The 26,708-nt window shown below is 35.9% G+C and overlaps 2 protein-coding genes across 2 annotated transcripts; both read right to left on the reverse strand.

Annotated features, from left to right (window-relative positions):
- Nucleotides 1-11,219: 11,219 nt before the first annotated feature.
- Nucleotides 11,220-20,517, reverse strand: LOC114288543 (E3 UFM1-protein ligase-like protein). The gene is made up of 20 exons (XM_082919746.1): nucleotides 20,153-20,517; nucleotides 19,741-20,052; nucleotides 19,091-19,357; nucleotides 18,930-18,977; nucleotides 18,394-18,459; nucleotides 18,187-18,290; nucleotides 17,469-17,562; nucleotides 17,323-17,379; nucleotides 15,035-15,482; nucleotides 14,780-14,934; nucleotides 14,362-14,427; nucleotides 14,214-14,282; nucleotides 14,015-14,107; nucleotides 13,858-13,923; nucleotides 13,410-13,456; nucleotides 13,250-13,313; nucleotides 12,787-12,864; nucleotides 12,621-12,683; nucleotides 11,787-11,879; nucleotides 11,220-11,571 (listed from the first exon to the last, which is right to left on the reverse strand). Exons 1-20 carry the CDS (start codon nucleotides 20,471-20,473, stop codon nucleotides 11,470-11,472), a joined length of 2,613 nt encoding a protein of 870 aa, XP_082775872.1. The 5' UTR covers nucleotides 20,474-20,517; the 3' UTR covers nucleotides 11,220-11,469.
- A 2,078-nt stretch (nucleotides 20,518-22,595) lies between these two features.
- Nucleotides 22,596-26,708, reverse strand: LOC114288567 (Ankyrin repeat family protein). Its single transcript, XM_028232097.2, has 4 exons — nucleotides 26,329-26,708; nucleotides 25,263-25,861; nucleotides 24,287-24,696; nucleotides 22,596-23,604 (listed from the first exon to the last, which is right to left on the reverse strand). Exons 2-4 carry the CDS (start codon nucleotides 25,597-25,599, stop codon nucleotides 22,726-22,728), a joined length of 1,626 nt encoding a protein of 541 aa, XP_028087898.2. The 5' UTR covers nucleotides 25,600-25,861; nucleotides 26,329-26,708; the 3' UTR covers nucleotides 22,596-22,725.

The following is a 26,708-nucleotide window of genomic DNA, read 5'->3' on the forward strand; positions in this document are numbered from 1 at the left end:
CTGACGAAGAACTCTCCTCCTCCTCTGATAACAGGAACCAGAGCAGAGGCCCATCCGCCCAATCTCCCTCTACCTCGAAGGACCCTCAAGAACAGGCAAAACCACCTGGGCCAGAAGCCTCGGACGACACAATTACTTCTCCGGCAGAATAAACTTCAAGGACTACGACCAAGATGCCGTCTACAACGTGATAGACGACATCAAATACTCGACAGTCCCTACCGAATTAAGGAAGAATTTAGTAGGCTGCCAGAGAGATTTCCATGTATTTGTTAAGTTCCAACCATATCTCACTATTAGAGGAGGAATTTCTTGTATTTTATTAACAAATGGGGACAGTAGTTGGTTAGATGCAATATCTCCAAAAATGAGAGAATGGTTTGATGTTAATGTAACCACTGTCATGATTAATGAAAAATTTTATTAATTTTATTTATGAAACCACTCAAAATTTTATTTACTTACTACATTTCCCTTATCATCAACTGTTACATATTAAGTCACATCACTATTTTTTACACTGATGATTACATTTCGTAAAACATTAGAAAATTCTGCTGCATCCATAACAACTGATCCTCTACGATCAACTTCCTCTTTGCTAACACCAACCTCTGAAATCGACGGACCAGGATCAACATCACTAGTGTCATCACCACCTTTGCGTACATCAATCTCTGACAAACTCAGACGACTTCTGCATTCATGAATAACTGAACCACTTTCCCCAAAACCTCCTAACAACAAATCTCTTCGCCTCTTCGGTAAACCAACAGACTTAGTCCGTGTCAGAATCAGAATGGCCTTCGTTGGAGGACAATGCTAGACATCAACATTATCATTAGTATATTTTTTAGATAACACAACAATAGAGGGGGCCCTCATTTACGAATCTTCTGGCATATCACTTGTAGAATACTTCAGATATCCCTTCATTTTACAATACGTAACCCCCCTTTTAATATTGGAATTTTCAAGTCGATACTTCACCATCCATGGCACCTGTTTGTCGTTAATTGAACAATAACCATTCCCATAATAGACTAACTCGCATTGACAATCTACTGGGAAAATAAACCATGCCTGCAAACTGTCATTACTGTCTAACCTCCGATCATAAACATTTACTCTGACCAACCCACTAGCATTGGGTGCGCAAAAGGGGGAATATTTTATCAATATTTTATCAACCTTAATACTTTTTTGTTTGTATCTTAACCCCAATTGAGAAAATAAATTTGGCAACGTAAGTTCAATACAACTGAAATCACTTGCCGAAACACCTTCAACAACCCCAGTTTTTATATCGTCCACCTCCATTAACTGGAACATTAAAAATAAAAATACATCAAATTACAATTCTAAACAGTTTTAAAGTACATTTGACTCCTTAAAGTAATTTTGCATTCCTTTCCACTAACAGTAGCAGCCACTAAATATATGGCACCCTTTTGAATGCTTCCAACATTTCCCAACAGCCTATCTTTGTAGTCTGTCCAAACATCAACTGTGAAGAACCGGTCTACAACTTCTATCCCGTGACGAACGTACTCTTTGTCCTTGCCACCAACGAGCTTGAATCTTATTTTCTTTAGCATCCAAAAACGGTCGAATTGGTCAGGATCAACAATCCAGGTCTCAGGATTACTAGCGCCCCCTATTGAAATTGTACCCGTTAGGCAATTTCATCCGTTGATGGACGTACGGATGGTGACGTGTAAGGCGGAGATTAAATCCGTACTCACACCAAATAGTAATCACTATTTGGTGTGAGTAGCCGGGGCTTGGTGTGAGTCGACGTGGCCATCTCCTGTCCACCCACGTGTCACAATCGTGGTGGTTTTGCTTGGATATAAAGCAAAGGTGCACAGAATTTCGCGTGAATGAACAGTAATGGGCGGGAATTCAAATTTTAAATTCCGAATCTCCGTATTTACAGCTATCTATATATCTGGGTGCAGCCTCAAATATTTGCCGGTGGAGAGAGATAAGAGAGATATGCTTTTGCAGTTTGAGAGTTATTACACTGAGGTGATTTTCTGGTACCTTATTTCGTCCCTCATTTTCTTTCTGCCATTTTTGTCGATTTATTTGGTATACAATGTTGTACTCCTTAGAAGAGTATCCAGAGAATTACGGGCAGTTCACTCAAATGTGTGTAGATTGCTTTTTGACGTGGCAACTAGGACTGTGGGAAGAGAGCCGGCGGAGAGCTCCGGTGAAGTTTGTTCCGGTGTACGAAGATCAGAGTGCAAAAATATCAAAGCTAAGGTGTCTGAACAAAAGGGTTAGCAGAGGTAACAGATCCTGTAGAAGTGTTCGTATAAAAGATTTGGAGTTATTTATAAAAAATGCAAGGAATAGGAAGCAATCATTACCGGACCTCCCTCGCGTATCAGAGGTCAAGGACACCGGCGGCCAATGGATATAGGCGTAGTTACTGTAGTCGTGCACCTTTTAAGACCTAGTATGTTCGCAGATGGTACGTTCAGAATATTCCCCGATTTATTAAGAAGACTAAGAGGGGAGTAAGGAAATTACAGCTACACGATGAACAATTAAGGGACATTAAGTTTGATAATAAAGGCGTGGCGAGATTACTTAATGGTATTGAGTTGGGTAATAAGAGATCTGACTGTCAATCAGATAAGATCGTGGTTAAGGGTATCAAATTCATTGGTAATGTTCAATTGGGACAGGATGCTAAGGACGAAATTGTGGTCCACCACGTGTTGTTTTTGTCATCAGTGATAATAATCCATCAGATTCCGTCCCTACACCTGACAATATATTTATTGGAGTTGGCGAGGGTAATCCTAAGACCTGGATTGTTGATCCTGACCAGTCCAACCGTTTTCGGATGCTAAAGAAAATGAGATTCAAGCTCGTTGGTGGCAAGGACAAAGAGTACGTTCGTCACGCGATAGAAGTTGTAGACCGGTTCTTCCCAGTTGATGTTTGGACGGACTACAAAGATACGCTGTTGGGAAATGTTGGAAGCATTCAAAAGGGTGCCATATATTTAGTGGCTGCTACTGTTAGTGGAAAGGAATGCAAAATTACTTTAAGGAGTCAAATGTACTTTAAAACTGTTTAGAATTGTAATTTGATGTATTTTTATTTTTAATGTTTAGGTTAATGGAGGTGGACGATATAAAAACTGGGTTTGTTGAAGGTGTTTCGGCAAGTGATTTTAGTTGTATTGAACTTGCGTTGCCTAATTTATTTTCTCAATTGAGGTTATGATACAAACAAAAAAGTATTAAGGTTGATAAAATATTTCCCCATTTGCGCCCCCAATGCTAGTGGATTGGTCAGAGTAAATGTTTATGATCGGAGGTTAGACGGTAATGACAGTTTGTAGGCATGGTTTATTTTCCCAGTAGATTGTCAATGCGAGTTAGCCTATTATGGGAATGATTATTGTTCAATTAATGACAAACAGGTGCCATGGATGGTGAAGTATCGACTTGAAAATTCCAATATTAAAAGGGGGGTTACGTATTGTAAAATGAAGGGGTATCTGAAGTATTCTACGAGTGACATGCCAGAAGATTCGCAAATGAGGGCCCCCTCTATTGTTGTGTTATCTAAAAGATATACTAATGATAATGTTGATGTCTGGCATTGTCCTCCAATGAAGGCCATTCCGATTCTGACACGGACTAAGTTTGTTGGTTTACCACGATCGTGACAGGTGGGTGGACAGGAAATGGCCACGTCTACTCACACCAAATAGTGATTACTATTTGGTGTGAGTACGAATTTAATCTCCCCTTTACATGTCACCATCCGTACGTCCATCAATGGATGAAATTGCCAAACGGGTACAGTTTCAACATAGGGGCGCTAGTAATATTATATATAGCGCCCCCCAGCTGGTGTGACCTCCCCTTATATAAAGCCTCGACAGACAACATTCACACCTGTGTAAGTTAAGTGTTAATCACTAAATAAGCTAAATAATGCCTCGCCAAGCCTCTTTCCGTTTTTATGCCAAGAATGTTTTCCTCACCTACCCACAATGCCCATGCCCAAAAGAACAACTCTTAGAACTCCTCCAATCTCTCCTCCAACTAGCCTATCAGCCATACTACATACTTGTCGCAAGGGAGCTCCATGAAGATGGAAACCCTCACCTTCATGCCATGGTTCAATGCACGAAGAAGATTCAAACCTCCAACCCGAGATTTTTTGATCTCACTAGAACCAATGGGAGGATCTACCATCCAAATATAGAAAAACTCCACTCGCCAACAGCAAGTCGACAGTATGTACAGAAAGGGGGCGAGTTCGTCGAATGGGGAGAATTTTCATCTAAGGGGAAAAGTCCTTCAAAAACCAGAGACGAACTTTGGAGGGAAATACTTGGCGAAGCAGAAACGGAGGAACAATTCTTTGCTCTCTGTAAAGAAAGATATCCCACCGATTACGTCACAAAATACCCCCAATTAAAAATATTTTCCAAGGATCATTACAAAAGAGAGAGGCCCCCATATATTAGCCCTTTTAATTCATTTCCTTTCTTAAATGAAGAAGTAAAAAAATGGACAGAAAATAATATTTTGTTTGTAAGTCGAAATTGCGTTCAGTACGAGTTATGTCAAAATTGCTGTCTCTCTGTTTGGAGGGAAGACGATTTCCTTAGATTAGGGATACACAAAAATAATATAAACAATTTCTATACTGACAAAGAACTCTCATCCTCCTCTGATAACAGGAACCAGTGCAGAGGCCCATCCGCCCAATCTCCCTCTACCTCGAAGGACCCTCAAGAGCAGGCAAAACCGCCTGGGCCAGAAGCCTCGGACGACACAATTACTTCTCCGGCAGAATAAGCTTCAAGGACTACGACCAAGACGCCGTCTACAACGTGATAGACGACATCAAATACTCGACAGTACCTACCGAATTGATGAAGAATTTAGTAGGATGCCAGAGAGATTTCCATGTGTTCGTTAAGTTCTAACCAGATCTCACTATTAGAGGAGGAATTCCTTGTATTTTATTAACCAATGGGGACAGTAGTTGGTTAGATTCAATGTCCCCAAAAATGAGAGAATGGTTTGATGTTAATGTAACCACTGTCATGATTAATGAAAAATTTTATTAAATTTATTTATAAAATCAGTCAAAGTTTTATTTACTTACTTTATTTTTCTTATCATCAACTGTTACATCTTGAGTCACATTACTATTTTTTACACTGATGATTACATTTCGTAAAACATTAGAAAATTTTGCTGGATCCATAACAACTGATCCTCTACGATCAACATCCTCTTTGCTAACACCAATCTCTGAAATCGATGGACCAGGATCAACATCAATAGTGTCATCACCACCCCGGCGTACATCAATATCTGACAAACTCAGACGACCTCTGAGTTCATGAATAGCTGAACCACTTTTCCCAAAACCTCCTAACAACAAATCTCTTCGCCTCTCCAGTAAACCAACAGACTTAGTCCGTGTTAGAATCGGAATGGTCTTCGTTGGAGGACAATGCCAGACATCAACATTATCATTAGTATATTTTTTAGATAACACAACAATAGAGGGGGCCCTCATTTGCGAATCTTCTGGCATGTCACTCGTAGAATACTTCAGATACCCCTTCATTTTACAATACGTAACCCCCCATTTAATATTGGAATTTTTAAGTCGATACTTCACCATCCATGGCACTTGTTTGTCGTTAATTGAACAATAACTATTCTCATAATAGACTAACTCGCATTGACAATCTACTGGGAAAATAAACCATGCCTGCAAACTGTCATTATCGTCTAACCTCCGATCATAAACATTTACTCTGACCAACCCACTAACATTGGGTGCGCAAATGGGGAAATAATTTATCAATATTTTATCAACCTTAATACTTTTTTGTTTGTATCTTAACCCCAATTGAGAAAATAAATTAGGCAACGCAAGTTCAATACAACTGAAATCATTTGCCGAAACACCTTCAACAACCCCAGTTTTTATATCGTCCACCTCCATTAACCTGAACATTAAAAATAAAAATACATTAAATTACAATTCTAAACAGTTTTAAAGTACATTTGACTCCTTAAAGTAATTTTGTATTCCTTTCCACTAACAGTAACAGCCACTAAATATATGGCACCCTTTTGAATGCTTCAAACATTTTCTAACGGCGTATCTTTGTAGTCCGTCCAAACATCAACTGGGAAGAACCGGTCTACAACTTCTATCCCGTGACGAACGTACTCTTTGTCCTTGCCACCAACGAGTTTGAATCTCATTTTCTTTAGCATCCGAAAACGGTCGGACTGGTCAGGATCAACAATCCAGGTCTCAGGATTACCCTCGCCAACTCCAATAAATATCTTGTCAGTTGTAGGGACGGAATCTGACGGACTATTATCACTGATGACAAAAAACAACAGGTGGTGGACCACAGCTTCGTCCTTAGCATCCTGTCCCAATTGAACATTACCAATGAATTTGATACCCTTAACCACGATCTTGTCTGATTAACGGTTAGATCTCTTATTACCCAACTCAATACCATTAAGTAATCTCGCCACGCCTTTATTATCAAACTTAACGTCCTTTAATTGTTCATCGTATAGTTGTAATTTCTTACTCCCCTCTTAGTCTTCTTAATAAATCGGGAAATATTCTGAACGTACCGTCTGCGAACATACTAGGTCTTAAAAGGTGCACGACTACGGTAACTACGCCTATATCCACTGGCCGCCGGTGTCCTTGACCTCCGGTACGCAAAGGGGGTCCTGTAATGGCTGCTTCCTATTCCTTCCATTTTTTATAAATAACTCCAAATCTTTTATACGAACACTTCTACAGGATCTGTTACCTCTGCTAACTCTACTGTTCAGACACCTTAGCTTTGATATTTTTGCCCTCTGATCTTCGTACACCGGAACAAACTTCACCAGAGCACTCTGTCGGCTTTCTTCCCACAGTCCTAGTTGCCACGTCAAAAAGCGATCTACACATATTTGAGTGAACTGTCTGTAATTCTCGGGATACTCTTCTAAGGAGTACAACATTGTATACCAAATAAATCGACAAAAATGGCAGAAAGAAAAGGAGGACGAAACAAGGTACCAGAAAATCACCTCAGTGTAATAACTCTCTAACTGCAAAAGCATATCTCTCTTATCTCTCTCCACCGACAAATATCTGAGGCTGCACCCAGATATATAGACAGCTGTAAATACGGAGATTCAGAATTTAAAATTTGAATTCCCGCCCATTACTGTTCATTCACGTAGAATTATGTGCACCTTTGCTTTATATCCAAGCAAAACCACCACGATCGTGACATGTGGGTGGACAGGAAATGGCCACATCGTGACACGTGGTGTGAGTACGGATTTAATCTTCGCCTTACACGTCACCATTCGTACGTCCATCAACGGATGAAATTGCCTAACGGGTACAATTTCAACAGGGGGCGCTAGTAATATTATATATAGCGCCCCCCCCAGCTGGTGTGATCTTCCCCTATATAAAGCCTCGACAAATAACATTCACACCTGTGTAAGTTAAGTTTTAATCACTAAATAAGCTAAATAATGCCTCGCCAAGCCTCTTTCCGTTTTTATGCCAAGAATGTTTTCCTCACCTACCCACAATGCCCATGCCCAAAAGAACAACTCTTAGAACTCCTCCAATCTCTCCTCCAACTAGCCTGTCAGCCATACTATACTCTCAAATCACATTTACAAAACACAACCAAGCGCAGGCATACATTTTAAACCCCTTCATAATTATAAAGTTTTGCATAAAGGACAAAATTTATTATTTAAATATTTTATTAGACTATTATATCCTTAACTAAATTTTCTCACATTTTCTACCCACTCTCTCCCTACCTTCTCTGTCTCTCTCCTCCCTCTTTTCCTTTTGACTTTATTCTCCGTTGACATGCTCCTTCCCCTTCTCGTTGCCTCGGTCGCCGTCGATGGCCGTGACATGATTAGATTACCGTCGGAAACTTCCAGATTCTTCTCCGGCGATGATAGCAACGATGGCTATGATGATTTCCTTCAAGATCTGAAGCTTTGTTTCTTGACAATTTTGGTAACTTCTTCTTCTCCGGCGATAATAGCAACGTTATCGTCATCACTTTCCTAGCCAAGTCCGGTCAGTTATCAGGCGAAACTCCGGCGATCAACAATGCCGAAACCGATTTCTACGATGAACTCATCAAGAACATCGGGAACGAAATCAACTACGGGTCGAAAAATTGTCCTCCGGTGCCGGAATCGAAGGAGATCGTCTAGAGGAGAAACAGATCGTCTCTAAATTGAGGCATGTTTGGTGGAGTTGTTTGGTTATACATATTTTTTTAAACACAGATTTGAGTTTTGAATATATGTAATATATATGTATATATATATATATATATATTTGTGTGTATGAGTGTTGTTGAATACATGTATTCTTTTCATTGAGATTTGTGATTGTTGATCGAGTTTTAGAAGTTTTTCTTTTCAATTAGATATGTTGATTTGTTGATTAATTTGTTTTGTTTTTGTTTATTTGTGTTTTTTTTTTATTTATTTTTGTTGTTTTTGATCTAATTTCATTTGACAGAACCAGAATAAAATATTGCTCTGCTTTTTGTTTCAGATAATGAGAGTAAAATTTTATTCTTGTTCTATTGCTCCGTTTTTTGTTTGTGAGAATTAGAGTAAAATTTTACTCTGGTGTTAGAATGACAGTAAAGTTTTACTGTCAAGAGGTGGTCATTGCCAAACATTTCAGCCGCCACAAATACTGCCTTCGCTTTTTTACTTTTGTGCAGAGTAACATTTTACTTTTAGCTTCAGAGTAAAATTTTACTTTTATACAGAGTAAAATTTTACTTTTGTGTAGAGTCTAACATTTTACTAGTTTTTCAGAGTAAAATTTTACTTTTATACAGAGTAAAATTTTACTTTTAGCTTCAGAGTCTCACAGTTTGCTCATTTTTCAGAGTAAAATTTTACTTTTATACAGAGTAAAATTTTACTTTTGTGTAGAGTTTAACATTTTACTAGTTTTTCAGAATAAAATTTTACTTTTATATAGAGTAAAATTTTACTCTGAAATACACAGTGAAGATGACTTAATAGGAGAGCTGATAGATATGAAGGTAATATAGTAAAAGAAACAAGCTTTAAAATATTAGGGGGTTTTGAAAGTATTTATATAATTCTTGTCCTTTTGAAAGATAAATTAGATAGTAAGGGAGTTATCATCAAATCCCCCATTTTTTTATGCAAGTGGGGCCGTTTGGATTTTGAATTTATGGAGTGAAAATTATATAATCATTTTTTTCCCCCAGTTCTCTTTCTATTTCTTTTCAATTACAATTTTATTATGATCCAAACATAAAGCATTAGGAGTGCCGCGTGTGTGTGTGCGTGTGTGTGTGGAGATGGTGATTGCTTGACCTCTCATGGTGCTATTTTTTACGTGCCTCAAGAGCACATGATGACTTAGATCTTGGGTTTGGTTGAGGCACATGATGACTTAGACCTTGGGTTTGGCCTAGTTGTCATCTTAAGGTGCTATTTTTTACGTGCCTCAAGAGCACATGATGACTTAGATCTTGGGTTTGGTTGAGGCACATGATGACTTAGACCTTGGGTTTGGCCTAGTTGTCATCTTAAGGTGTGAAGGTGTGGTGAGGGGTAAGTCAGATGTACGAACTGATAGAATAGCGGCGACTCCATTAGTTGTTATCTAATATTACTAATAAATTAATATCTTACAATTTTGGGCAAAAAAAAGAAAAAAAAAAAAGAAAGCAATGCAAAACTTACGAATTTCAATGGGTAATTAAGCACCACAAGCTTAGTTCATTGATCGAGAAAGATTTAGTCTCACTCTCTCAATGTATAGAAGTCAGGTGGGATGGTCAGTAAAAATAAATCAAAAGAAACCGTTACTTTTTAGGTCTACAATGTTAGTGGCAATCAAAATTTTACAAGTTATGGCTGTTTTTAGTTTATAGATTTGGGGAGAAATTTAAAAAGAAAGAGAGAAAATGTGTGAAATGTAATTATATTTTGCATACATTTTATTCATTTTTTTTCTTTCTCTTTTCAATCTCTTCTCAAATTCATAAATCAAACACAACATAAATGTTTTTTTCCTCACATAGGGTGTAGGGTTCACATCTAGTATGAATCTCACATCCTGTAAAATTTTGTGTATTCAAATACACATTTGAGTAACCATCGGGAGTGGTGACCTAGTGGAGAAAGTAGTTCTCTTCACTAGGGTGACCTAGGTTCAAATTCTTAGGGTGTAAAAAATGGCTAGATTTTCAGCTAGCTCTTTTTGAGATTTTGCATTGTATTTCGATCGATTTTGAATTCTTCTGTGGCGTGTGGCTGAATTCCATTGATACTTTGGTGGTGAGTCCCTTTCTATGAGTTGGGTTAAATTTAACCGACAACTGACTATCCTAGATTGGTGTCTAGGGATGCAATGATGACACCACAAAATATTTTTTTTGTTTTTGTTCAAAAAAACAAAAACAAGAGCACATTCGAGTAGTTTTGGACAAGTTTTGAGCGTTCGTTTTGATTGCACATTGTACGGATTAACTAAATGTTATTACGTTTGCTGGTAATAATTAGAGAATTCATGTGAACGTATATTTGTTTGGTAAATAAAAGACACTATTGCTCAAGTCCAATTCAGACACACTTTTTTATGTGGAATGGAATTTTGTCCTGTTTTTAAACAAAACAATAAGAGTAATAATAATAATAATAATAATAATAATAATAATAATAATAATTTTACTCAAAAGAAATGAAAGGAAAAATTATAAATCCATGGTGCCTTTACAAAATATATTTACAAATTCATAAAAAAATTTATAACTTTAATTATTAAAGTTGATCAAATTTACCATTGTACCATTGATTTGAATTTATTTTGAAAACATGCACTGAATTATAATTTCTTCAAAACAAAATGTGTACCGGGTCTAGATAAGAGATGAGTAGGCCAATTTTAATGCAATATAAAAGTGTCCTACTAATGCATAATATTTATGTAGATATATATCTACAAATGTAACACAGCAATGCTTGCATCAATAGTGTCAATATTCCACCCTTTCAACTCGTGACTAATGTAGTTGCAGAGTGCAAGTGCAAACTGTGTATGATTATGAACTAGAAGATCTCACTTATGTTCAGTGAAAATAGGAAAACCTCTATCTGAAACGCTCTACATTTAAAAAAATCAAAAAAATACTCAAAAAGTTTAAACTTAGGTGTGATGGGTCACGGTCAAAATAAATCTGACACACATTACAAATTTTAAATATCTTTATTAATAATATATATATATATATATATTTGAATAAATAGCATTGCTGATTAGTATTATGCCCACTACATAACTAATCTAAAGTTGCTTCCTGTTGTCAATTTGAACTTCATGTAGTACAAAATCTATGCTGATTCAGGATTGAGAAGTGCTCACGACCAAGCCTTTCAGCGCTGGCATTAAGCCTTCCAGGAGCTCCCTTTTACTCAAAATTCTATCGGATGTACAGTCTTCATCCTAACCACAAAGCAAAATCATTCATAAAATAGCAAGTGATCAGCATACAAAATAAAACAGGTCTGTGATTTACCGTAGTCTCACAAACAATGATTGTAGTGTTGCTAGAAAACAATTTTAACTCTATTAATAAATAGAAGAGAACTTTAAATGAATAGTATCAAATATTTACTTAAGAGTGCAATGGAATTGGAAAAAATGCAATATTAACTCACATCACCAGTTGCAGCAGACATGAGTGCTAAAAGGGTCACAGTTGCACTATGGTAATCCATTAAGATCTTGTATGCTGAATCATCTAATTTGTCCTGCAACATTGACCCAAGCTTGAGAGACAAATCAGAAAAAAAAAAAGAAAAAAGAAAAAAGAATTAACCAACTCAAACATTGAATCCTAACATGTAAGAAACACATCCAAATGTTCATGTAAGAAAAAAGAAAAAAGAAACACATCCATGTAAGAAAAAAGAAAAAAGAATTACCTTGCATACTGATAAACATATATTTTTCAAGTGTTCATGTTGCCGCATTTATTAGTAACCATCTACACATTGAATCCTAACATGTCTCTACAAACACATCCAAATCCTCTATAGGAGGTATATTTTGCAAAGTTTATATTGTTTAAAAGACGGAATCTAACCTGCAACCACTAAAACCCTTTCCAACCAATAGTTCTGGCATATATTTTTTCTTGGCTAAACATGTAAATTGGGCCAAATCCTTTTCCTATATTCGAAACTGGGTAGGATTTACCAAATAAAAAAGATACATATATAGGTAGGGAAATAACTACTGAGATCCGTGAGGGCATTTAAGACAGACATCTAATCAAATAATGCCTATTTGAAAAGGCTAATTTGTGTAATCTTTTTCTCCGAAGCTCCAAGGTTTTCTTCTTCTTCTTCTTCTTCTTCTTTTTTCTTTTTATTTTTTTAACAAAGGAAAACAAGTGTATGTAGTCCCGCCATGATTTCAGGTAAATGGAAAATACACTATAGTCTATAGACCTTTGCTTCACTTGGAATAATTACAAAGACAGTTCATACCTTCAATCGGGATACAGCAACGAAAATGGCCCTCCCAGGGGCCTGAAGAGCTTTATTGTGAACCTAACAAAGAAAAAAAGAAAAAAAAAAAGTTCAGAACAAGTAGAAGAATGAGTGCCTTTATATAAAAGTAGGTAATGGCTTCAAAAAGTGAAAATTGATTGACCTGTATATAAAGTAGGGATACAACTTTTGCGAGAAGTGACACTGGGTCAGTTTCGGCGGAAACTTGAGATGTCAAATCCTACAAATAAAAGAAAACTTATTGCATGTGAATTACCATGAAATTCATGCTAACATGTCTATCATCACTTGGACGTGAAGAATGAAGGTAACCACTATTTTGATCATATATCAAACTTTACATTTACAAGAAGAAAATACGAAAGGATAAAAAAATAACTTCAATATAGCACATCATTTCATAGTTCTAAAACAGTTGCTAATACAATAAAGCAAAAGAATATAAGCAAATAATGTTATGAACCCAATGTGGCCCATGCTATAATCCTCAACATACAAGTTAACACTAGGATTGCCTACTTTTAGTAGTGCCAGGAATTGACGATTTTGTGTGTGTGTGGGTGCAAGTGTGGAGAGAGAGAGAGAGAGAGAGAGAGAAGGCACACCTTGCGATATGAGTGCAGAAGAGTTCTTTCTAATTTTTTATCAAGTTTTTTCAAAGTTAACCCACTGCAGATATACACAAACCAATACATATGCTTAGTGCCATACTGATAGAAATGTCTCATAAGAAGACAAATGGAGTAAATAAACCAGCTTCGCTACGTTTCCTCAGCTATGTCTCTCAGTGCAGTCATAAATGTTTCCACTTGCTGCAATACACAACATTAAGCTATTAGAGTCATCGATATGACCTGAATATAAAATGATAAGCAATAACAAAGAGTTCTCTGAATGCATCAAATCAATCCCTCACAGGATGTAAAGAAAGTAGTTGAGATTACAGCTTTTCCCCCTTATGACGACCCCCCCCCCCCCCCCCAACAACAACAACAACAACAACAACAACAACAAAATGGTATATAAAGTAAACCACTAAAATAGGCGAAGATGTACCGACAGAAAAAAGTTCAGATAACACAAGAAGAAAGAAATTACACACACCTACACTCATTCCCACCCAAAATTCACCCCAAGAAAAGTACCAGAAGCCAAATATAGACACCAATTATTAAAAAAGAAAGAGAGGTGTTTCCTACAAACAACAGCTAACCTTCCCTTCTGAAGCTTCAACTACTGCAACAGCCTTAACTGAAAGAGGTTCTGGAAGGCTCTTTGCCTGTAAAAACAAAAGAAGAAACCAGAAAAATTACAACTCAAATTGGTTGCAAAAGTAACTGAGCTTTATTAGGCAGCAAAATATTCCATACAAGAGTTAATCTCTCTCCAGAACTAAGTGATGCGGGTTCTGAATTTTGAGATTCATCAACTTCAATTCCAGTCTTTAACTTGTTGAGCATGTCCTACATTGGAAAAACACTTGGTATAAGGCCTCCTGTACATCTTAACATGGATTTAGTCCATTTAGACGAAGTAAGCCAATAAGGGGAAACGGTGCATATGTGCTACCAGATTAAGTAAGAGAGTGTCCATCATAGAGGTAGCTGTGGTTCTTAACAAATGTCTGTGCAAAATAACCTGTGCATCATAAAACACCTGTTTTACTATTGTATCATCAATAGCAATCTATTACAATAGAAATAGCAGAAAAACTTACTGAGGTTGATTGGTCATCTTCAAACAAATCTAGCGCCTTTTCATATAGCTGCATATTTAAGAAAGACTGCTACCAGCAAATATTGAAAAGGGCATAAGAAGTCAGTTTACCATAGTTTTAATAGTATACTCTCTAACTTGAAATGGGTAAAAAAACCAAAGAACAAAACATAAGGTGCTCGAGGGAATGAGGTGTTAGTGCATACTGTAGTGTGATATTGGGCTCCACAACAATAATGATAACTTCATAGAGGAGCAAAAAAGTAATGTATGGATCCACTAGGGTTGGCCCAATTGCCAGAACTTGTGCACTCACGAGTTTGACTTCCCTCACCCCCTCCAATGTATCCCCCAAAAAATAAGAAGTAATATATGGCAACAAAAAAACAAAAAATTGAAAACATCATAATTATGTTAACCTCATCAATTTTTCTTTGTAAATTATCAAGTAAATGCTTTATTCTCTGAGCATATTCTGTTAATGCCACCTTTCTTCTCTCCTTCCATGAATTGTGCAACATTGGTCTCAAATGATTCGCTAAAGGTCTAAGAATTGTCTCAGGATCATCCATGCCTACAAAATTCGACCACTGCATCTGTCAGAATCAACTACAAACTAGATAGCTAATCAGTTGAAAATTTAAGAATGATAATCACAATAAAATTCAATGTACCTTGCTCTTCAAATTCAGGGACCAGCAACATGATCTTCTGAATTAGCCATTCTTCTGAGAGACTAAGGTTTTCCTCTTTCTTCTTATCTGATTCTTTCTTGGCACCTGACTTTGCATCCAACATTTGCAAAGAAGATGCATCCTTGCCTTTCCTCTGGTTCTTTTTCAATTTTGCAGGGATAGGCTCTTGGTTATCTGGACTAGTTTCAACAGCCCCTGTTTTAGCATTCCCTGCTGATTTCCCCTTTTTCTTTTTTGATCCTTTCTCAAAACCTTGTTTACTAGCTCCGATCTCATTACCAGTTTCATTTGACTCAGTTAGGCTGCTGCTTAATTCATTTCTGGGTTTAGCTTCTTTGGTTGCATGCATATCATCACGCAGCCCACTACTGGAATGCCCAAAAAGATTTAAGGTTTCCATCTCCTTGTCCATACGATCAAACAAATCCTGCCAGATGAAGTAAAAGAAAAAAAACATTTGCAAGACTAAGATTTCAACAAGATTCCAAAAGATGATAATAAAATGAACACATGCTTCAGGTGTTACACCATATCCAGGTTCATGGCAGATTCAGCTATAAACTTTAAACAATAAGTTCACATGAACTTGGGGATTCGTCTTTTCATTATGCCAGGTTAAGTATTAGAGTTAAATAAAGAAAGAGAGAGCAAGAGCAAGAGAACACCAACCAAGTGGTCCACTTTCGTGCCAAAACTTCAGCTGTCACGTATATGAAACTAAATCTTGATGTTGATGCAAAATGTGGCGTTGTTTGGTTTCATTTTCAGAATCAATTTTCTGAATTTTTATTTTTGAAAAACTAGAAATTAATTTGATAAAGATAAACACTAAAAAATATTTTTGAATTTTTAAATATTATTTCCGCCCTCAAAAAACGTAAAACCATATGAATATGATGAGTCTTTTTTTTGCAAGTAACACATTCAAATATCACAAGCAGAACCATATGAGCAACATGAGGATTTTGGGACAACAATTATAATATTTTAATGACAAAGTAAGCTATTTTTCCCCATCCCACACACTTCAAAAAAATAAACTCCATAAACTATTTGCTAAGTAATTGAGTCACCAAGTATAGAAAGATAATCCACATCAGTCCCCTCTCCTAAGTCTCCTGACCCCTGTGCTCTTTCAAATGAAAGAAATGTAAGTTTAATTAGTACTTTTGGGAGATCTGCCACCCAATAATTTTGCACCTTCTAACGTCTCAAAGTTGATGGAGTTTTTTTCATTTTTTTTTTTCTTTTTCTCCCACTTATAAGTACAAGAAACACCGGCCTTGTTTGGTTTGTGTTTCTTAAAAAATTTTGGAAAAAATTCTCTACAAATAAGTTTTCAAAAGTAATCAAACCAAACAAATTTTTCCAAATTTTTTTTCCAAAACTTGTTTGGTTTACAAGTTTTCCAAACAAATCTCTCTCTCATACATATCAAATCAATCACTTTTTTCAAAACTCTCTCTCAAAATAATTTTTTAAAACATCTTTTAAAAAAAAATCAAACCAAACAAATTTTTGTACTTTTTATCTGAAAACATGTTTCTCAAATACAAACCAAACAAGCCCACCATGTCCCAGCCAAGACTCGAACCCCACCATTTCCCCTTCGGTGGGTGGCAAAAGATACACTCACGAGTCACACCAACAGCATGTGGTAGCCTCACATAGTCTCATCACACTGATATGTACAGTTCATCTTATGAATTTTTCAAATTATTTTAATTTAAGGGATCTCACCTGGAATACAAAGCATATTTTGATATAGTCTACAGTACATGAACACCAATCCAATCTCTATTAAAATAAAAAAATAAGAAGAGTTAATGATCCTGCCATGCCGTGATAACCACTTGAGCTGAAATCTGCCGTAAGGATGGAGGTGTAATATGAGAAAATGTCAGAACTTTATTAATAAACTTTTTTATTCCTTAACATCACCATAACAAAGCACAAAACCATATTGAAGTAGACAACTGAACCCCTTTGAACTTTTTCAAGTTTCAATTTGTTAGCATGCAACTGTTAGCATGCAAATTTTACACCAGATGACAGCACCAAGCCATTTGATTCACATCCATCAGCTCTAAAAAATTGTCAAGCTGGCTTCTTATGCCAGTTTGAGAACAATTCCTCATGTCCGAACAATGACAAAAACATAATGTGCACACATAATAATTGGTTTATATATATGTAAAGGCTCATATTTGGCAAAACTAACAACAAATTTAGGATGGTTCCTTGTAATTAGGGGATAGTGGTTTTACCTTCACAAAGCCTGCACTGACAACAAACGACTCTCCTAAGAGAATTGCTTTATTAGACTGAAAAACAACATAAAACAAAGAAGTAAATAGAACATACCAAGAAATTAAATGCATAAGCAAATAGTGAAAAGGGAATGGAAAAACACCTTAAGGGCCACCTGAACAGATCGACAAAGGGACAAAATCTTAGATGCATCTTGGGATCCAAAGGATGCAGGTAAAATTAGAAGTGAATCAATCCTGCAGTGGTCCAACCAATTAGATCTGAAGAAAAAGTATTGTACAATTAGGTCTGAAGAAAAAGCACTCTATAAATGCATTCAAACCACTTTTACAAAATATCCTTTTACATTTAGTCATGTGCTCTAGAGAAGCACCTCAACCCAATAAACACACCAAGGCAAGGCAGCAATAAGAAAGGGCATTCATGGGACATAATCTGATAATATTATGATTATCAAATAGAGATTTATTGAATCAAACAGCTTTCAATTGGGGGAGACGGGGTTTAGAATCATGAAATATCTTTAGATATCAAAACCTAAACAGCCATCTGCCATTTATCCAAGCTAATAAAATCTGGAGTGCCTGAAATGCATATCTGAAATGAATGGGTTGCCCAGTACATGCTATTTTAATGCATTCTAATCATAAAACATCGCAAAATCACTTTAAGTAATTTTGTAGTACATGCCATCAAATAGAAAGGTAGCTAAAGCAGGAAAGATGCTGTGCTTTACAGGGCAGTAGTTATGTTCACATCGTCTGGAATTACTTCAATAATATCCAATGAGTTGACAAAATAAATAAAGAGAGAATCAGAAATACAAAAGAGAATAGGCCATGCTAAAGTTGGGCCCTTACCAGCTACCGCGTTCTATGGCATCCTCTGTAGCAGAATCCAACATCTCAATCATTGATGGATGAACAAATACGGTAACTAGAGGAATACCTTCAGGATATCTGGACTAAATATGCCAACAATTTTGATTAGATAAAAACTAGAGAAGCATCCTTGAATACGTAGTTATTCCGCAAACAAAAACAAATAATATAACAGTATAAAGATACCTGCAGGTACTGAATGGGCTGGGGAATTCCAAGTTTATGCAGTAAATCGTAGCTGATGAAGGAATTCTGCATTGGGAAACCATACCAAACAATAAATTAAGAACATATAACCTTCCAGAGGCACACTGATCGATACATACACAGCAAAGCCATAAATACACTCCAGTCACTTCATTCTTAATGTGCTAGGCGACAAGCTAATGCATCCCACTGTTAAGATTCGAAAACAGGCTAATAGGCTATTGTTTGCAAAAACAAAATGCACAGCCAACCCATTAATGCGTTTCAATTTTTTATATTTTCTTTTTATATTTCATCACTCTTCTCACACTGATAGAGAAATTTGAATTTGAATATATATATATATATATATAAATATAAAATGCACATATGACTACCTTTAATTTTTATGGTTATATATGTATTCTTTTTCCACTAGGATGCTCACCTCTGGTGTATCTACCAATAGATCCCAAGCAATGAGAAACACGAGAAAATAAAACACAAGAAACAGGTGCAAAAATATGAATTCAAACCTGCGAAAAGAAAGAATCTACAGATTCCTTTTGAGCAATTGCAAAAACCTGTTGCAGAAACCTGGTCAATGTTATAAGAACAAGAAGACGAATGGTGACAGATAAAAACTACTTGTATATTTGAAACCCAATTGACAGAAACAATTAATGGCATCACATACTGTGGGTGTCCAATGAACTCCTGCACGAAGTGATCCAAGAATCTCACCATCCTTCACCAATCCATTGAACAATGTTTGGAAAAACGAACTCTCAACAGCCACACCACTGGCTCCATCCATTTCATGCAATAACAGCTGCAACGAGCTCCACAACGCTGACAAATTCATCGGAACAGTAATACCCCTTGCAGCACCGCGAACCATTGCATTAACACGTGCAACATAAGCGGGAGTATACAATTGCCCACCTTCAAGTCTACCTTTTACCTAAACAAATCACACAATTCAATGAAATTTACAAAACCCAACTTAATTTTCATGACAGTGAACAGAAAACTCACATACAATTATCAAAATTAAGTTATCAATGTCCCAAGTCGCAGCTCTAACAAGTTTGCAACTAAACAAATCACAAAATTCAATGAAATTTACAAAACCCAATTTAATTTTCATGACAGTGAACAACAAACTGGCATATAATTATCAAAATTAAGTTACCAATGTCCCGAGTGGCGGCTCTAACACGTTTGTAACTAAATAAAACCACACAATTCAATGAAATTTACAGGCCCAATTTAAAATTTTCATGACAGTGAAGGGGGAAAAAAAAAATCACATTTAATCTAATTTAACCCTCAAAATGAAGTTACCAATGTCCCGAGTCGCGGCTCTAACACGTTTGCAATTAACTCAGAACCGACTTGTAATTGTGCTGCAAGTTCAGCCAACGCAATTTGACTGCATTCTTGAAGGCGCTCGTTAATTTCTTCAGCTACGGTGTCCCAATAAGAGTTTGAAATGATTTCACCGTTGATTAGCATGAGCGATGAATCATTGGATACTATATGTTGAGATTGCTTCTCTACATAGTATAAATCTACACCAATTGTGTCAGCGAGATCAATCACCGAAACACGCCCTAATTTCTTGATCTCAGCAACGATTTCAAGCCTCAATTGTTCCTATTTAATAATAATAATAATAAATGCATATTATAAGAAGAAGAAATATATAAATATATACATATATACAGACATATATGAGAGAGAGAGAGAGAGATACAGGAGTGATGTATTCTTTGCCGGAGACAGTGTGGAGGAGATCGAAATCGATGATTTGGAGTTGTTGGAGTTTCTGGACCAATTCGACTACGTTGCGTTCGGATAATCGAATGCTCGACTTGGCTTGTTGAGCGAACTCGAATTGTCTCTGTAATTCCACAAGTTCTTCATCCATGGTTCGATCTTTGGTTGCACCGACACGATGAAATATGTATATATGTATCTGTATGTATATATCGATGTGAAGAGAAGAAGAAGAAGAAGAAGAAGAAGAAGAAGAGAACGGTGTTGGATAGCCCAAGATTATTGGGCTTGAAGACATTTCATGGGCCTAGTACAGAGGTTTTCTGGACCTTTTTTCATAAGAGAATGACTTCTATCTTTCGGCTGGATTACACAGTTAAGATTTTTTACCGGTCAAAATCATTAAATAGAGATTTTTTTATTGTTAAGAATCTTTAAAAAAATTTAATTGAATCATATATTCATAGACTTTTACCGGTTAAAAACTACTATTTAATGGCTTTTACCGATAAGAAATTTTAACGGTATAGTCTAATTAAAAATTTAACTGAAAAGAAACCAAATCCTTTTCATAATTGGAAGTTTGTGAATTACCTATCAAAATTGGATCTTAAAAAAAAGAGTAAATTATACTTTGCTTCTTGATGTTTGGCCACTTTCCTATTTTGGCCGTAAAAGATTTTTTTTTTTTTTAGGCTTTCATGTTTCAATTTTTTTTTTCAATTTATCCTTAAAATTAACTTATGTACTTCAAAATTAGACAGAAAATACTATGATAACTATCACTTGACATAAAAAAATATATTATTGTATTGGGGTTTAAGTCAGTTAATGTCATTTTTATCTAATTTTTAACAGAAATTAACTTTAGGAGTAAGTTGAAAAATATTTGACACATTAAGGGAGCAAAATGAGAAAAAAAGGCCAAAGTGAAAAAGTGATCAAACTTAAAAGGAGCAAAATGTAATTTATCCTAAAAAAAAATTACATATCAATTTATCTCTTTACTGCAATAACAAAAAAAAAAAAAAACAAATATATCAATTTATTTCCACTAATTTCCACACCCAAAAAAAAAAAAATGTAATATGCTTTTTTTTTTAAGTACGTAAAGTCCCTCAATACCGTTATTTGGAACAATGAGGTTCATATTTTTTGTGACAATATACCATTTTAAGATGATTTTATTTTTGTACGATAACAAAGAATTTTTTTTGTGGTGACAGTGACAACAGTTGACGGTAATAGAGTAAGGCATAGTTTGGGAAGTTAGTTTTGATGGGTTAAGGATAAAAATAGTCACAAAAAATAAAATAGGTTATTTTAGTCACAAAAAATAAAACATCAAATTCGACCCATAATTATTACACTCCTCTCTCACAAAAAAAGTTAAAAAAGTTAAAAAAGTCAAAAAACCCTTTCCAAACCAGGCTTTTTAGCCCCAGGTTAAAATAACCAAAAAGTCAAAAAGCCAAAAGTCAACCCACTTCCCAAACGGAGGCTAAGGCCTCGTTTGGGAACAGGCTAATTTAGTAACTTTTTAGCTATTTGGCTAAAAAGGTAAGTAAAAAAAACTTGTATGTTTGGGATGACTTTTTGGCTAATTACGAAAAGATGTGCAAAAAGTAGAGAGAAAAGAGAATCTTTGACTTTTTGGTATGAGTTGTTGGCTTTTTAGTTAATTTAGTAACTTTTTGACTAATTGACTAAAACAGCCTCTTGCCAAACGAGGCCTAAGTAGACTTTAGTGGTTGCAATGACCGTACAAGTCATGGTGGTGGTGGATGGCAATGCCTTAAAAGCGAAATGTTAGTAAAAGACTTTTTCAAATGATATTTTTTAATTTTTTATATTGTAATTTATTGTGTAAAAATTATTTTTTCTTTTAACTTTACACTAAATTTTGTAGGTTAATTAAAAGCTTTATGAGGGTTATGAAGTGTAAATTGTCATCATTTTTTCCTAATTGATAAGGTGGCAGTGATTGTAGTGAAATTTTTCCATTTAGATAATGTAAAGTTTTTTTTTTTTTTTTTGAACGCAGATAGTGCAAAGTTAGAGAAAAAAGAAATGTGTTGAACAAAAAAAATTTCTAAATCATTGTATTGGTATTGGTAGTGGTGAAAATTTTCTATTCAATCAAGTGATGCTCAAGGAGGGAGGTCCAAGTACTCAAATTTGACAAAATTTCACTTGTCATAGTTCCCATCAAACCATAACTAGAGTTGTTATATTCATAATCAAAGTTCAAAAGAGAGGAACTACCATTTACTTAAAGAATAATGCTTGGACCCCTTTTTGGGGGTCACCCCCTCACCCCCTTTGCCACGTGGCGGGTGGTGATTAGAGGAGCAGAAAAAAAAAAAAAAAAAAAAAAAAGAAAATGTAACCAATAAGAGAGAGAGGGGGTCAAAGGGAGTGGGGGAAAAAGGGGTTGAATCATTGTTGTTACTTAAAATTATACACATGAAAGTAAATATGTAGGAAAAAAAGGGAAGACATCCCCCTGTATTTAAAAAAGAAAGAAGGTTAATTAGGTGTACGAAGCTTTTAAATCGCATACATTTTCTTATACTCGCTGTTCAAAACCTCTGAATCTGACATCACTGACATTGACCATGACTTCGACCTACCATTTTGCGAGTTCTTTCTTATACTCCTCAAATTCGAAGCCTCAATCCGATGCATAATCACCCAATAACACATTATACCCAATGTAGTTGCCATTATAGTCGATCCAATGATTGTCACTGCAACTGCTAGCCACATTTCTTTCTCACCAACCACAACAAATGACAAGGCCAAGAAAGCCGCTGAAATGAGTGTACAAGCCAACCACATTAACTTATTTATAATTGCCATCATTTGCTTTTTTGCTTTGCTCTCTATCACAACAACTGAGGTTTGGACCACCACAACCGCAAGAGAAATGAATAGGGCAATCGAGTCGAATACAAAAAAGATCATAAACGATGCTGTTGGAGCAATATTCGCTTCCCCAAGAGAAAGCCCGGTAGGTATGTCTTTTGGGTCATCGACATATTGGCCAGGGACGGTAAAAATGGCTGCGAATGCCACAGTGGCAATTAGGACTGCGACCACAGTTGTTGAGTTGATCGCGTTGTTTAGGCCTTCTGTGTGCATTTTGTTGACACGTTTGGCAATTACTTGCACGCGTTTTCTTGTTTGGCGAGTGTGTTCTAGTTGGTCGTGGATTTCGTGCTTTATGTCGCTCACGGTTTGTTTCAATTCTCGGGCTGGATTTGGTGTTTGGGGCTTGATGGCTCGGACGCTTAGAACACCGTGTTCTCTTAGGATTGCTGCAACTTCAGATTGTCCGGTTTTCTCTGCAGTGTCCAAGGCCGTTTCGTTGCACCTGTTGACAGCTTTCGTGTTGGTTTCACTGTGGCCTAGTAGCAACTTGACAATCTGCACAAGTATAATGAGCCTTATGTTAGTTTGAAAACAAATACAATGAAAAGTTTAAAAAAAAATTATCGTGTTCATATTGTTTTAATTTCTGTGTGAAAATAATTTTTGAAAAATAAAAAAAAAAACTTCTGTTTTGAGAAAATGAAAATGGCAAAATAGAAAACGATGAAAACACAATTTTTTTTTCTTTGTTTTCATTTTCAGTGTTTTCATGAATAAAACAACAAAAGTTAAAAAACACTCATTGAAGATTCAAAAATAACTTTTTAGTATTTTATAAAACTGGGATGTTTTCACGAAATTTTCTCGAAAAGAGTTTTAGAAACAGATTGCTAAACAAGTTTTCATTGTCTTTTGAAAAATGAAAACACAAAAACATGAAGTCAAAAACATGCTCTCTTCTCATCAATTTTGCTTCTGTTTTAACATGCTCTCTTCTCTTTAATTTTCTGTTTTAAGCTCATGTTTGTGTTCTTATATATACGATAGAAATAAGTGTGTGAAGCACAAAAATTAGAGCAACAATAAAGCGCTAAAATGTAGTTTATCAAAGCTTCTAAACTAATAAACCTATGTCAACTAACATTTGTGACATGATTATGAACTTGAAGACAACCTATCTCAACTAACTTAAAGATCAGTTAATATGATACGAAAAATTCAAAAATTCAAAAAAAACCTGATTCCTCCCTTTCCGAGTTGCAATGTGCAAAGCGGTGTTGCCCTTAGTATCAACCATGTTTACCAATTCAGGGTCTGCCTTGACCAGCTCCTCCACCACTTCAAGGTTTTGACCTTTCACCGCCATGTGAAGGGCGGTTTGCCCCTTTTTATCAGTCCTTGTTGCAATTCCAAGTTCATTGCTAAGAAGAGCTTTCACAACCTCTACATGCCCGTTTCTTGCTGCAGAGTGCAAGGCTGTTTTCCCGTTGCTCTTAGCTATGGCGGCCAGGCTGCTCTCCGACTCCAAGAAGAAATCCACTACCTCCCTATGCCCTTGCATTGCAGCAGTGTGCAAAGCCGTGGTGTTTGTCATGTCAACGGTCATTGACAGCTCCGGATGGGCCTCCATTAGTACCTTCACCACCTCTGCAATACCATGCCAAAATATGCGATTTGTTAAATTTTAGTCTCCATTCCTTGAAAACTAATTTCCACACTCTAGTCCTTAAAATGTGCTTTCTTTTACATTTTATTCTCTCGCATCAACTCCATTCAAAATCAACAATGGAAGGAAGGACATTTTTGGAATTTTACATGACGCGTCAACAAAATCAAAAGCACTAAATATACACAGTCCCCAAAGTATGTATTTTGTTACATTTTGTTCCCCAAAGCATGCATGTTGTTGCATTTTGGTCCCTCCAATCTTTTAGTTTTGTTGCATTATTTTTGTAAAGTTTTGAAAATAGCCCTCCTCTCGTTATTGATTTTGAACAATACTTTGATATGAGGGACTAAAATGTAACAAATTGCAAGGGCATAAAGTGGAGGAAAAAAAAAAGATAAGGAACTAATGTGTAACAAATTGCATAATTTGGAGATCATTAGTGTAATTAACCCAACAAAAATTTATCTTCACATTAAGATGGGGCAAGTATGACAAAATCAAACAGAGCAAACACAACTTGAATATGAGTCATAGCTTGACATACCCAAATCTCCTTGTTTTGCAGCAATGTGCAAAGCATCAAAACCATTCCTAGCTTTAATGCTGGCTTCAACAAGATCATAGTACTTGATCATCTCCCTCACCAATTCAACATAACCATACTCTGCGGCCACAAAAAGGGCGGTTTCGCCAGCCTGGTTTTGCTTCAACAACAATTCTTCTAATTCTTCCTCTCCATTTGAACCATTTAGGATCTCCATTATGACGCCAAGTTGCCCCGCCCTCGCTGCTGAGTGCAATGGCGTGTCATCGCGCTTCCCCGTTAATTGTTTTGTCATTTTTTTCCGGGGTGTGCTTTGCACACCTACCGGTGCCTCCATGGTAATGGTGTTTAATTCCCCTAAAACACCCCCCTCCAGTTCTAATCGATAGAACAAAGTCTTTTATTTTTTCCCTCAAAAACCCAGATCAACAATCGCATTTTTAATTCTAAAAAATCTATAATTATTCAATGCAACCCAGAAAAAGTTCATCTAGATTACTATTGAGCTCTAGGGATGAAAAGGGGAAAACTTGGAATTTGATTTCCACAGCTCTCATCTGTGGTTGGCAATGGCATATCCTGAATCCCAAATCAATTTCCTGTTCACAAACAATAATCATATAACCATCCACACATTATAAGTTTTATAAAAAAAAATAACAGTTCCGCGCACGAGGTTGTGGGTCTGGGAAGGGTTAGATATACGCAACCTTACCTATACGCAAATATGCTATTTTACACATAATTTGAAATTTTGATTTCCAAGCCTACCTTCTAGCAATGTTCATTATACAAGTTAATTACAATTCCATATAAGTGTCTAGCTATATATATTCATCGATATCAGATTGTATCAGCTGATATATCAATTAATATGGGCATTGAAATTTCAAAATCTTGATACAATGATGTTTAAATTTTAAAACTCTAGTTATCAATTCTTCTTCATTTGTCTCTTTCTCCTATATTTTTTTTTTCCCATGTTAAAATTACAACTAAAATGATAAAATTGCATAAAAACCAGGAAATAAAAAATAAAAAAATAAAAAGAGGCACCAATGTTTACCTGGGTATGATGAAGAAAAGTGCAGCTTTTGCTCTTCTCCATCAAAAACCAATGAACCCATATGTCAATATATGTATGTATGTATAACTATATATATGTATACGTATTTGTTTAGATGAAAGCTAAGTTTGGAGCTGTTTCATTATTGTATTGAAGCAAAGAACGGTGAAGAGAGAGAAAGAGAGAGCAAATGGTAAAGGCTGAGAGGAAGGGGGTGGGGGATATGAAAGGCACATGCAAAAAAAAAACAAACCTTTTGACAAATACAAATCTGAATTACACACACAACTCTAAATTTTAAATAAAGAAACCAAAAGTTAAAATCTAATAAGGATGGGTCTTTTGTAAAGGTGATGGTAATGATGATCAAGATTGAAGAT

Source organism: Camellia sinensis, chromosome 3, assembly GCF_055761805.1.
Source record: "Camellia sinensis isolate YWXY chromosome 3, ASM5576180v1, whole genome shotgun sequence".
NCBI classification, from domain to species: domain Eukaryota; kingdom Viridiplantae; phylum Streptophyta; class Magnoliopsida; order Ericales; family Theaceae; genus Camellia; species Camellia sinensis.